We start from the raw sequence: 12,964 nt of genomic DNA on the forward strand, positions 1-12,964 counted from the left end.
TACCTGTGTAAACGCGACAATTAAGTGGTTTCATTACTCAGTAACTGGGCTTTTTTTAAAAAGACTAATACGGCAGAAATGAAAGTCGACATCTACAACAGTACACAATACTTTCCACACAAAATTTGTTCATGGGAGTATTGAATTTGAATATCACATAACTTCAACCACTCATAGAATGATTTATGATTATTCACTGAATTTCATCTATAATGTTACGCAATATTAATGGAGAGTAAAGCATTTTACTATTGAATCATTTATATTTTCAATAAACTGCATCCTTTTCAGGAATGCTCATCACCAAACTGACTGAATTGAATAGTCTGTATGGTAGTACTTAGGATAGAGTATGATCCATTAGTTTCTCTAATGCGCTCTAGATGAGATGTAAAATGGTACGAATTTATGAAGATTTTATGTTTTTCATATTATAAAAGTTAATCAACACCAACACATTCAGGGTGTAAGTAATGACTAATTTGTAACCAGTCAATATATGAATTAAACACTGTTTTACCTAGCATCATAGTCCGTCAAATAAGTTAAGTCAGCAGTGAGGACATGTCTACAGTATAAATGGTTTTCCTTCCCTCAATAACCCAACAAATTATACAGAAAAAACTGTGATGTGGTGTCATATTTCAGACTTTTAATTTAAGTGAAATCTAGTTTAATCCCTCAAGAATAAAAATTTAAAAAACTAACATACCCTTTTTAAACCTATAATTTAGAATAAACTTCATATTTAAACCGGGTAGCTCGGTTCCCGTTGAATTAAATCTCATGAGTAAGACGTTGTGTCGTCCAACTATTGGATAGTAATGATGTTGAAAACCTGATCCGATTTTGAGTGATTCTAGTTCATTTGATCTATCACAATACACATGATCGGGCTCTTTATTAGATTGAAGTATTTCATGAGAATATTCATAGGTTGGTTTGTTGATTTGTTCACCAGGTAATAATCTACTGCCATAAACTGCCATATGTCCACGATCACATCTGTAAACAGAATCATGAAAATTGAATTGCATATACCATTATGAAGTTATACTATGTGGAATTCAGAGTGTTAATCCTATGCAGTAATAATGTTAAATCAAAATTTTGAAGTAGCTCTATTTTGTTTCATGGTGATATATAATCTAGGAATGTAAGGCTAGAGATTTTTGTACACTTTGAAAAATGCCTTTACAAATAGCTAAGTTCATCAGAATTTAGAAATATCATCTGGATAAAATGTTGTACTTCGACTTTTCAAACAAACCCCTAATAATCTAAGTAGTGGAGCTTTAAAACGCATTACTTAAGGACTCTGATAAGAGTCGTTAATAGAGTAAAATTCCCACTTATTTCTGATCGACACTGATATGTGTTAAATATACTGCTTGCCCACAAACGTCCAACATAAATAAAGGTTATTTTTAGTCTAATTTCGCTTCGAAGCAAAAATAAATTCTTTTTAGGGAGGGAGATTCAATTTCAAATTACATAAATTAATGTTCAGTAATATCAAATATCTATTTTTAAAAATGAACATCATGGCACTGTAAAACCTAACTAGAAATTCAATATATATCTTATATTCCGAATAAATTTCTCAAACATAGAAAAACGAAAATCTACAGAATACGCCAAGCATAATGAAAATCTTTGTTTTTTTCATCACAGTAATAATCTTTAAACTTAATTAGCTTCTTATTAATCATTCTTACATGCTTCTATCGACCTAATGGAGGAAAAACATCTGCAGTTCTCACCCATAGTGTTGCACTATATACTGGTACAAACTTCCCATTATTGAAGTTATTCAAGATGTCATACTTATTTATTACCGCTAGATATTAGCTACGGTAGCTAAATCTTTAGATCATTATTTTAGCAGGACATTTTACGGTAAAGCGAAATATATAATCCAACACTTTTCACTGCTTATTCCAGGACTTTCAAAACTTTGCTTCAAGATACACAAAAAGCTCACAAATGAAACAGCATATACCAGAGAAGCCGAACTGATAGCAAGCATTCTTCCGATAAATTTATAAACTGTCTTCTTAGGTTCATTATCTAATAAAGTTTTATTTCAAAAGCTTGATATTATCGTAATAAGATATTTTGATTCCTGAAATTTTCATGTCCTTTCAATCAAGTGAATTCATGAATATGATTTTTAACTTTACTCTTTGACTTATCTTTAGGGGATCCGATTTCTGCAGTTGTCATATTCCAATATAATAACCATTAGGGCCAATATTTCATTATTTTCATAGCTATCACTTAAAATCAACATGTCAGTCACCTAAACCATCTAATTAAATATTAGTTCGATTAAAAGTTCATATGGATGTATTTATCATGGGCCGCTGTAATACTTTTATTAGTTTCTGTGAAATGTAATCAATAACAACACTGGACTAGGATCTACAACCCTTTTAATTAACTGAAAACCTTATCCTATGGGTTCTGGTGGTATTTCATCAATTAATCTTCAAACATATATCTTATTTAAAACTGAGCTCACTGGCTTGAAGTATTAGTAAAACCTAACGACAATTAGTAACCGTTTCATTCCTTCCTGAATTCTTCAGTAACTTGAGTTCCTTCATAATCTACATCAGTCTGTCTATGAGCTCAAATTTTCGGATAATATTAACAATGTAAACCAATGAGTCATTCTGGGTAAGCTTAAGAGACTAACTGTCTACTTGCTGATTTTGATTTAAAAATAAATTTTCCACAAAATTATAAAAAGACTAGCACAAAATTCTGATTTTCAGTACAAAAACATAATTCAGAAATCAATATTGGACATGTAATCAGTCAGGTCAGTAGTCTTATCAATAATTTAACAGAAATGTGTTTTTGCTTTATGCTAGTCGGGAGATAACTAGTAATATGAGTTGAAATATTCTTAGGTCAAATAATTTCTTGGATAATTACGTATATTCGAAATATTAAGAAAATCGATTAAAAGTAATCCACCTACTGATTAAGTAGAAAACTTTTACATGAGAAAATTGATCTCAACAGTGAAAAAAGGAAGCTAGGAAACAACCATATTAGTATCAACTCTTACGTCAACGTTATAACAAGCTGTCGAAAATGTCAGATTACGTTATGAATCCAGTCACATAAATGGTTTAAGTGGAATGAATAAAATATCATAAGATTGACTAGTGAAGATGGATAATGATCACAAAATTTAAGGCGGCATGCTTGAATATCTCGGCTACCTGTTCCTACCATCTAGATATTTTAACAAGTTTTCCGTTTTACCTTGTTTGTTTTAACAAATCATTATGTCAATTAATTGCATAACCGATTCAGGTGCGTTTGTGAAAAGTTTACGACCGTCCGCTGTACAAGTTATAAAAATGTACAATCGGAGACATCGTGATGGCTGGCAATTTGAATTGAAAAGAATGAATATTATTCATATTTCGACTTTTCAAATGCTAATATCTAACTGACGATCAAACTCCGCCTGTAGCCCCTCCGGGGGCACTGAACAACAGGGCGGACAACGTCACAAAAGTTTAATATAGCCTTTCTTCGAGATACTGACAGACTCAACAAATTCAAGATAACCCTCAATAATAAGTTCCAAGCCTTGCATGATCTACTCACTGGAGAGGGGACTACTATGGAGAGCAACTGGAAAAGGATCAAGTAGGCAATCACTTCAACATGTCATAAGGTTCTGGGTCACAAAAATCACCAACAAAAGGAATGGATCACTGTTGGTACACTGGATAAGGTTGAAAAAAGGAGAAACGAGAAGGCAGCAATCAATACCAGCCGAACAAGAGCAGAGGAAGCCAAGGCACAAGTCGAATACACAGAAGCAAACAAGCAAGTGAAGAGGAGCATCAGAAATGACAAACGTAAATATGTGGAAGACTTAGCAATGACGGCGGAAAAGGCTGCAAGAGAAGGAAACATGCGACAACTGTATGATACAACAAAGAAACTTGCTGGAAATTACAGTAAACCAGAACGACCAGTGGAAAGCGAAGAAGGCAAAGCAATCACCAACATTGAAGAACAGCAAAAGAGGTGGGTAGAACACTTCAAAGAACTCTTGAATCGACCAGCTCCACTAAACATACCCAACATCATAAATTTACGTTCCTTTCCAGTAAGACCTACGATTAACTATGTTGAACAAAATCAAAATAAAAGGAACAAAGCAGATATTATCAGATGTTATTTTGGGTTTGTCAACTGATTTGGAATGTCATCGAATGATATCTCTATGTAACACTTATTTTTTGTGAGCAGTTGTGCTTGCTTACTAAGAAAGAAGTCCTTATTTCTCTTAAGGTTGACTGATTAAACCAGTAAGTATTCATACAGTCTTATTTGAAGAAAGCTAACATTATGAAGTTAGGAATTGTCTCTAGTATTATTATATTAATAAGCCAGAAAACAAAAAATGGACAATAAAGTGTTGCAGAAGAAAATACGGGACCTTTTGTGATATCCATATCGTAACTAATGGTTACAGATATGACGTTAGCAATTTCTATAATCTAAAGGATCATCCATCATAATGACTGCTGTGTTATCACCGTCATAAATTCAAATAGGGGTCAAAAACCAGTAATAAACCCAGTATAAGACGCTCTTGGAAATCATTTAGCCTAAAAGTGAGGTTGTTTGTTGGTAGAATATCATCGTCTGTATTTGTAATAATTCGGGACTTATAGCCTACGAGAGGTCATTGTGTCAAAAATTTGGTTTCCCTTGAAAACATAGATCGGGGCATTAGAGAACATCTACGGACTGCAGCAAAGCATTCTAAATAAAATTTACTTTCATCTAATTTACAAATGATTAAATTGATGTTAGATAGTTAGGAGAAATCTTCAAACCTAGATTTTATACAACGTTGCAATGTGAAATATTTCGAGGCTGCTGATACCATCTCTGGGAGTGAAACTCTTATCATACAGTGCTACCGTAAATTACTCAAACTAAGACTAGCCTTCTGCAAAAGTGAGAAGTTTTCACCAAGCAGTCTCGAAGTTGCGGTTAACTTAGTGTTATCTAGTTCGTATTGTTTGTCATATACTATTCATCAGCTTTACGATATGTACTGGAAATTTAGGCTATTTAGACCATTAAAAAAAAGAAGAGACAAATCACACCATATAAGGCAAAACTGAAAAGCATATTCCGTGATGTTTCGATGATAAGTGATAGGAGTGAAAATTAAGTTAGCAAATTTAGTTGAATCATTGATCAGTGGTACTTTTCGATGTAGAAATGGTGCTTTAGATTTCTGAATTATAGCTATGTGTAATAAATTATTCAATCAGCCAGGATCTGTTAAATACTGCCCAAAATATTAGTGAATGTCCTCCAAGTTAATTTGAAACATAGAAGCACCGTAACAATTAGGTTTATTATTAACGGATCATTTCATTTATTACTTAGTCCTTCATTCTTAGGTTAGTCAAGTAAAGATAGATTGAGACTTTACTTTTGTATCTAACATGAATGCAATCGGTTTCCTACTGTAAAATATCTCTAAAAAATTTAGGTTAAGTTCCAATTATTCATGTTGTCATCCCATTGTATATCTAAGACTAGTTACATCACTTATGATAAACTGTGATTTATGTGCAGTTTTAGAAACAATTAAAGAAAACGAAGCATCTTACAGTAAAATGTCTACAGATGAGGGATAGACAAGGTGTAAGAAAGTGAATTTATTGAACTTGTTTTACATTTTACGAATTTTGGAACATTCGTTTTCGGTACAAGGATTTAAATTGAAGGCCTACAATACAAACGGACTCGAATATTGTTAGATTTGTTTTATATTTTTTAGTAACACATGTCACGTGCCAAATGTCCTCACTGTAAACAGTATACTGACCTCTTTAAATATGATTGTAATTGTCTCACGCCACAGAAAAGGACTCAATTTAACAACCTATACTTCTGAACTGATCATAACCTATGAAGATTCTAAGTTACATGGTAGACTTTTAAATAATTGATGTGAGGTATAAATCATGAATAAAATGACCACTTTCGTAAAGTTTACGGAATACCATGTAACTTAAAAGTGAGTTCAAATAGTCGCATCAAAATTAGTATGATGGTGGCAGATTTAGCAGTGCAAAATATAGAGATCAAGGACCACAGTCAGTAGTTTTTACTATGAAAATTAATCAGCATTTTATACAATCATACAGATTGAAATTCCTTTAGTCAAAACATGCTAGCTACTTGTGTATTTGCATTGTTGTAATTTTCTTCTAACTGGACTATATTTTTATCTATAAACGAAAGGTGAATATCAACAGTTTCACAATGTAATAGGAAAAATCTGTCATAATATCAATAAAAAGTAATTACAATTAGCACATAAGAAACAATTGACCAAACAAAAAATATGAATACAATCGCCTACATTTGACTTCCTTCACTTGACTTAGGTAATTCAATTTGTTCAAATCCAATTGATACACTTTCGATGTATTGTTCAAATTGATCTCCGATAAATATGAAATTGCATACTCTATCTGGAGTTAATACGAAATTATTGCTCATTGTAGGTGATTCAAACTGCTTTTCAATAGAACCTTGACTTTTTATCACATAATCACATTCTGAAATAATTAATTTTTGGTATAAAAAGGAAATTGGTAAGCTGTCAAAAATGACATTTCATAAATTTTTTTTAAAATACTCTCTAAAGTTAAACACTAAAGGCTAATTTGGCAAAAAGCTAATACTTCAGAAGTATGAACAGATTATGATGGGTCAATACTTTCCTTGAGATGGTAATCAAATTGTTGTTGGTTTGAATCTGAATAAGAATCGGCAACATAACATTTATTAGTTCTAGTTATGGTAGAACTACCGGAAGCAGTTTTCATGTTATTACAAATTGATAGCTAGTAATCTAAACTGGACCATGAAACCAGTTAAGTACCTATATCTAAGCTTATCAAAACCAACTCTAAATATTCACTATTTCAGAGGTCTAATTTTGTTTCGACTAACCTATCTTACCATATTATTGGTCAATTTAAATTTTATTACTAACTGAAAATCTTTAATTGTTCACTGATACAGTTTTACCAGGTTGAACGTGATACATTATATCGGGTGATTAAACATACAAGTAAGAATTATTATCTTAAGGTAAATATATTGTTATTCACAAGGTTCGATACTCATTTTACCTGTTCCACGGACATGCTCGCCTCCAGGTACTTCATTGACAGGCAATAACCTTTTGGTAAATGTATAACGTAGTCGAAAACCTCGACGTCTTGTACTCAATGCATTCATTACTACATTGTCTTTTTTATTATTCACATGATTTAGCAACTGAATTTGACCAGTAACGAATAGTATCACTAAACTTGCTCCTGTAGATACAATGTGAATATTATTTGAATGATCACATATTCTTTGACCGATAGAATTTCGACTTATACTGGTATTGTCTATTTGAAAACCATCATAGAACTGAATAAAATCTTTCGGACATCTGAAACACATAGAATAACAAAATGATTTACTCAATAAATAATCTGAAGGCTATAATTAAAAAAATAAGTTAAATCACAGCTATCAGAAAATCATTGAAATCTAAAAAATCAACTATCACATCGTATTCATGATCATTTGATAATAGTCTAATAGTCAGTCTCGCTAAATTAAGTAGTGTAAGCCAGTAAACCCCATGGGAAAAGAAAAGAGCTTTTCCAAAGAGTGTACGACAAGAGTGCTGGATAAACTAAAGCAAATGGGAACGTTAGAGGTTTACTTTGTTGCAGGGACTTCTATTTGTGTAGTGTAGATGGCTATGTTAACAGTTTACACTTTCCAATCACATCCGGAAATTTCATAACAACCTTAAAACGTTCAAAGGAACTCCTCTTTCTGTAGTCTTATGAGTGACCTTATAGTTTTTTAAGTATTATTCTATCATACAGTTGAAGAACATATGAAACTCGAAACAAATGTCTGCAAGCCAACATCAAAGTCAGAATCTTAAATAAGAACGTCAAGATAGTTAGTTATATTATACGGAGCTGAAACTTGGAGAACTACCACAAGCATCATCAAAATTTACAAGTATTTATAAACAATTGTCTACGTAAGATACTGAATGTTCGTTGACTGGATACCATCAGCAACAGTCTACTGTGGGAGAGAACAAACCAACCTCCAGTTGAAGAAGAAATTAGGGAAATACGTTGGAAGTGGACCGGACATACATTGCTGAACTCACCAAACTGCATCACGAGGCAAACGCTAACTTGGAATCGTGGTGGGAATCGGAAAAGAACAAGGTCAAAGAACACAATACGCCGGGAAATAGGAGCAGATATGAAAAGGATAGTTAGCAACTGGAAAGGATTGCACAGGACAGAATTGGATTGAGAATGCTGGTGGTCAGCCTATGCTTCTTCACGAGGGTTAACAAGAGTAAGTAATTAAGTAAGAAACCTATCTAACTTAATGAGCAATAAAGGGAATAAACATAAGAAACAGTACTTTGTAGTTCAGTAGAAATAAACTTTTGAAATAAAAAGAATTCTAGAGTAAGAATAATGAAGAAAGTCAAATTTTCTAAACTTTTTCTTCTGGTTAAATCAATTTTTAAAATATTATTTAAGAAAAGGGTAAAACCAACAAAGCAACTTTCATTGATAGATAGTCAGCCATTATCTTGATCATGAAAAAGGAATAGCTTTACTAAAAAGACATTAAATGAAATATCATCGTCAGTATTGAAAAGGAGAGATAAGTGAGAAATTACTGGTTTCACAATTCAGATAGTTAACCTGTATTCTAGTCTCAGCATATAGTCTTTTCAGATGTAAGTATTTTGAGCAAAAATCTAAGGGTGTTGGTGTCAAATATTCATATAATCGTTACAGGAATTGTTGGCATAAGTCCAACCAATGACTTATCTATATGCTACTTAAATGAATATTAATACGGTGCTAACTTGTAACTCTCTAGAAAATGCCTCTTCCGTGATTTAGGCAAGAAGTTGTGGTACATTAAGTTAATTAAGTCAGGAAGGAGGCTAAATATTCACAAGCAATATTACGTTATGTTCACGTCATATCAAAATATAGCTGAGGAAGGTTTTACGTAATCGACTGACTGGTATTGTGTCTTTCTAAGAGCACTTTCGCGAAGTATTCTTATTTTAACTAAATGCTATAAAATAGTTCATTCGTAATAATTTAACTCACCTCAGGTTCGGTTTTACTCTATATAAGTTACGTGTTTCACTTGCTGTCTGACTACTTTCATGTCTATTGATATTCAGTGTTTTTTGACTACAGAGAAGTTTGTTTCACTGTAATATCAAGTTGGTACTTCTGGACATATATATTTATAATTATATCACTAAAATAATTAGTATAGTGAAGTTATGGGAACTTTGCTTCCATGTTTTCAGTTGTTACCTAAATAAGATTAGTCCTTGATATAAACTAACAAAATAATTGACTGTATGTTGAATAATATTAAGCTTGCAAAAACTGAGGTGTACAGGAAAGCAATCTGCATAGTTGTTATTTTATGATTTGTTAGTCCGTAGAATTGTTTGTGTTATTAAGAGTTTGAGGGAGTTCGTCATACTCTTTTTAGAATACACAATGATTTTCATTGTTTCAATATTACTCAGGGCTTTAAAATTTTTCAGTTCGATGGATATTTCATTCAAATTTTAAGTATTTTCCGAAATGGTACTGATTACATTCTTAAAGAATAAAAAATGAAGTTCAGATACCATAATGAAACTCAGGCTGAGTTTAAAAGTGAAAGATTTAGTGCAATAACTAATCTCCATTATCTGGCTAACATTACAATCCTAATACTACTTGAATTCTGTGAATTCACATGATTAGCTTGATAAATAAATAACAAATAGGTTTCTATTCATTTTTGATTCACTTTGTTCACTGGAGTCCGATAAGCACTGAAGGCTAAATAGAATGATATTCTTTTCTATACACAAAACAATTTTAACATCTCTACCCTCACATTACATAAGTGAAACAGTATAGTTGAATAAGTTGATAGGGATAAAATGACAATAAAGATTTTCTTGTTTACTGCCAAGAAAATGATCGAGATAAAGCTACACATTACAGGCTCTACAGTTATTTACCACTAAGCATCTAACATCATAAACAAGCTTTATTATTATCTATGAGTTTTAAATGATGATACATTGCACAGTGTAGTATTCTTAATTTATGTTGTAGCAGTGCTACCATCTGTTTGCCCAAAATGATTTTCTATTATAGAAAAAAAATGAATAAATTAGATTATCATTTAAGAAATCAGATCGATTGTTCTATTTCTATTTTATATCTAAATTACTCAAGTGGAAAACTGTTATCATTATGAATGTTGTTTCCACCATAAATTTTACAAATGAATAGGTAAATTATTTTGGTGTTTTATATGGATGTGTTTACCCCATGTATCAATGAGACAGTAGAGGAACTGAGCAAAAGACTAAAGCTTAGTTTATCAGTATTATAAAGAAATAAACCTCAGTAGATTAAGAATCTCATTCACTTTCAATACTGTTTTGATCATCAGGGGATGTCAGTCCGAAAAAAACAGATGAATAGTTGTATGGTTGTACTTTGAGAGATCCTGTTAGATCCATTTCCCAAGACTGGTCATACTGTCAATTCATAGTGTAGTGAACAGGAACACGGGTGAGGCCAACGGAATGTGCTTAAGCACAAATTACAAACTATCTTACTAAAATCTGATGAATCATACAGTGAATAGTTAATTTGCAAATTATCAACCAATTGACTCAATCTTGACCATCCCTTCTGTAAATATCAGTTCATCGTCTCCGATTATTATTGTCCATACATTTTCACACCAATTGCTCTTTGTTCCCGTTCTTTCCTTATCGAACTTTCACTGAAATGCATTCTATTCCTGCCCATCACCAAATACTACTTGTGTGGATATAAGTAGCCCACACTACAATATCATGGATTGATTGATACAAACACTGTTAATAGTTTAAATTATGTTAAATTATTTGAGTTCGAAGATGTTGCCAAAAGGAACTGGTAATTTCGTGTTAGTGAAGAGTGTATATCGAAATAAAAAAAGAATAATGTTTACTAACCCTTAATATTCAGTGATAAAAATGTTTCAACTACAACAATAACCAGATAATACAACACGAGGTAGTTCAAACGTCTTCTTATCTCTTGTACCTTGATTTAAACTGAATGGTAGATAAATTAGCTTGAATATGCAAAAATATTTTCAAACAATATTGAACCGAATAAATGACTAAATTTGTGATATGCAAACACCTTATTGGTGTTGTAAACATGAGGAAGAAACAATGTCTGAAAAACAGATAGGCCATGCCTTGATTCCGTGATCGTTTTTATATAAGATAATGAAAAAATATAAAACTAAGGGAGGAATTAGGCAATAAAACTAATTAATCAAATAATATAACATTCAGATTGCAGTTCAGAAAACTGCTAGTCTTGAAATTGTTTATGCGTCTATTCTCTACAATTTTAACACTCTTATTCAGAACCAGGTACATCTCGTGAGTATTCAGATGAATAAAGATTTTAAAGCATCTGTTCCACTATTTCTGATTAGTTTAGTAAATTATCATTTTTAACTCGTATTTATAACTAATGATTAACTTATAAATGTAAGCAGTAGTGATTTTGACACGCATAAACAAAGATGCTGTACATTTAGGTATAGTATTAAAGTCTGTGGCTAAGCAAACAGTTAGTAATTTATTCAACCACATTAAAATATATTTGAATAAAATTCACATACATTCATTTCACCATATTTGAACTTGGCAATAACTAGTTAATTCTTAGATATGTCCACTGGGATTAGAGAGTAGTAGATAAGAGAAATTCAATCCAATTATTTGACTATATGGTAGAGGTGACAGCACAATGAAAGCAACCAGTAAAAGAAGCCTGATATTATCAATAAATATAGAATAATGGGAAACACAGTTTAAATAACCCTGTCTTTGTATTATTGCCTTTGAAGATTCTTATAACGTTTGTACTATAATGTGAAATATTCTTAGAAAACCAAAATTACTTAAACTATATACATACACAGATACTAGTTGATCACTGTTATATATATACAGGTTTGTTAAACTATGGAATAGTAAGTGCAATCAATGAAAGGACAAATGGTCTGGAGAAGTTGGTCTTAAGGGGCATTTTTGTAAAAACCTCCCTACCAATTTGAAATGCCCTATGATTTTCATTGCCATTGCTGTTTTTTTGAGTTTATTTATACAGTGTCACAAACACACTGGGAGTGAATTCAAGAGAGCCACATGTGACTCGTATGTTGTTAACTGCTTATTGACTAACTTACGAGCAATGTCATATTGCATGTTATCAGTTTTTTTACTTGTAACAAAATCTCTACCCATATAATACATTCAATCTGCTGATAGATCTTGCCTTACTAAATTTCTACTAAATTCTTTACAACTCATTCAAATAATGGGATACTTCAGGAGCATTCAGCATAATAGGAAATACTTAGTTCACACAAATAAGCATCAACTAAATAAAAAGCATGCAGTTGGATATCACGAACAGTCATGAATTAACTGTTAGTTAGGCAGTTCACTTTATTGATCAGAAAAAATTTAAATCCAAGCCATACAACAGTACGGCTGAACAGACTTGACTCAGAAACGAAATCCTTTAGACCATCTAACTTCAACAGTCAACTGGTCCATCTTCCCACCTTCAGAAATTGATGAAGTGAGTATAAGTGGCCAGGAACTAATTAGCTCACTGTGACGAAAATCAAACAGTTTTACAAATGAATTTTGAAAAGCTATTTGCGGAATTCACTTATTAAACTGAATATATAGACTGACAATCAAATTCATTTACCCGTATCTTGCAAGTGTAAA

General features: G+C 32.0%; 1 protein-coding gene across 1 annotated transcript in view; it reads right to left on the minus strand.

The window, feature by feature from the left end:
• Nucleotides 1-12,964, minus strand: part of Smp_132930 (hypothetical protein) — a 61,358-nt gene that overhangs the window by 21,275 nt on the left and 27,119 nt on the right. The window contains exons 5-7 of the mRNA XM_018792708.1: nucleotides 7,206-7,516; nucleotides 6,428-6,626; nucleotides 713-1,005 (exon numbers count right to left, since the gene is read on the minus strand). Coding sequence (XP_018644148.1) covers nucleotides 713-1,005; nucleotides 6,428-6,626; nucleotides 7,206-7,516 — 803 coding nt within the window. The remainder of the gene's footprint in view (nucleotides 1-712; nucleotides 1,006-6,427; nucleotides 6,627-7,205; nucleotides 7,517-12,964) is intronic.

Source organism: Schistosoma mansoni, assembly GCF_000237925.1.
Source record: "Schistosoma mansoni, WGS project CABG00000000 data, supercontig 0187, strain Puerto Rico, whole genome shotgun sequence".
NCBI classification, from domain to species: domain Eukaryota; kingdom Metazoa; phylum Platyhelminthes; class Trematoda; order Strigeidida; family Schistosomatidae; genus Schistosoma; species Schistosoma mansoni.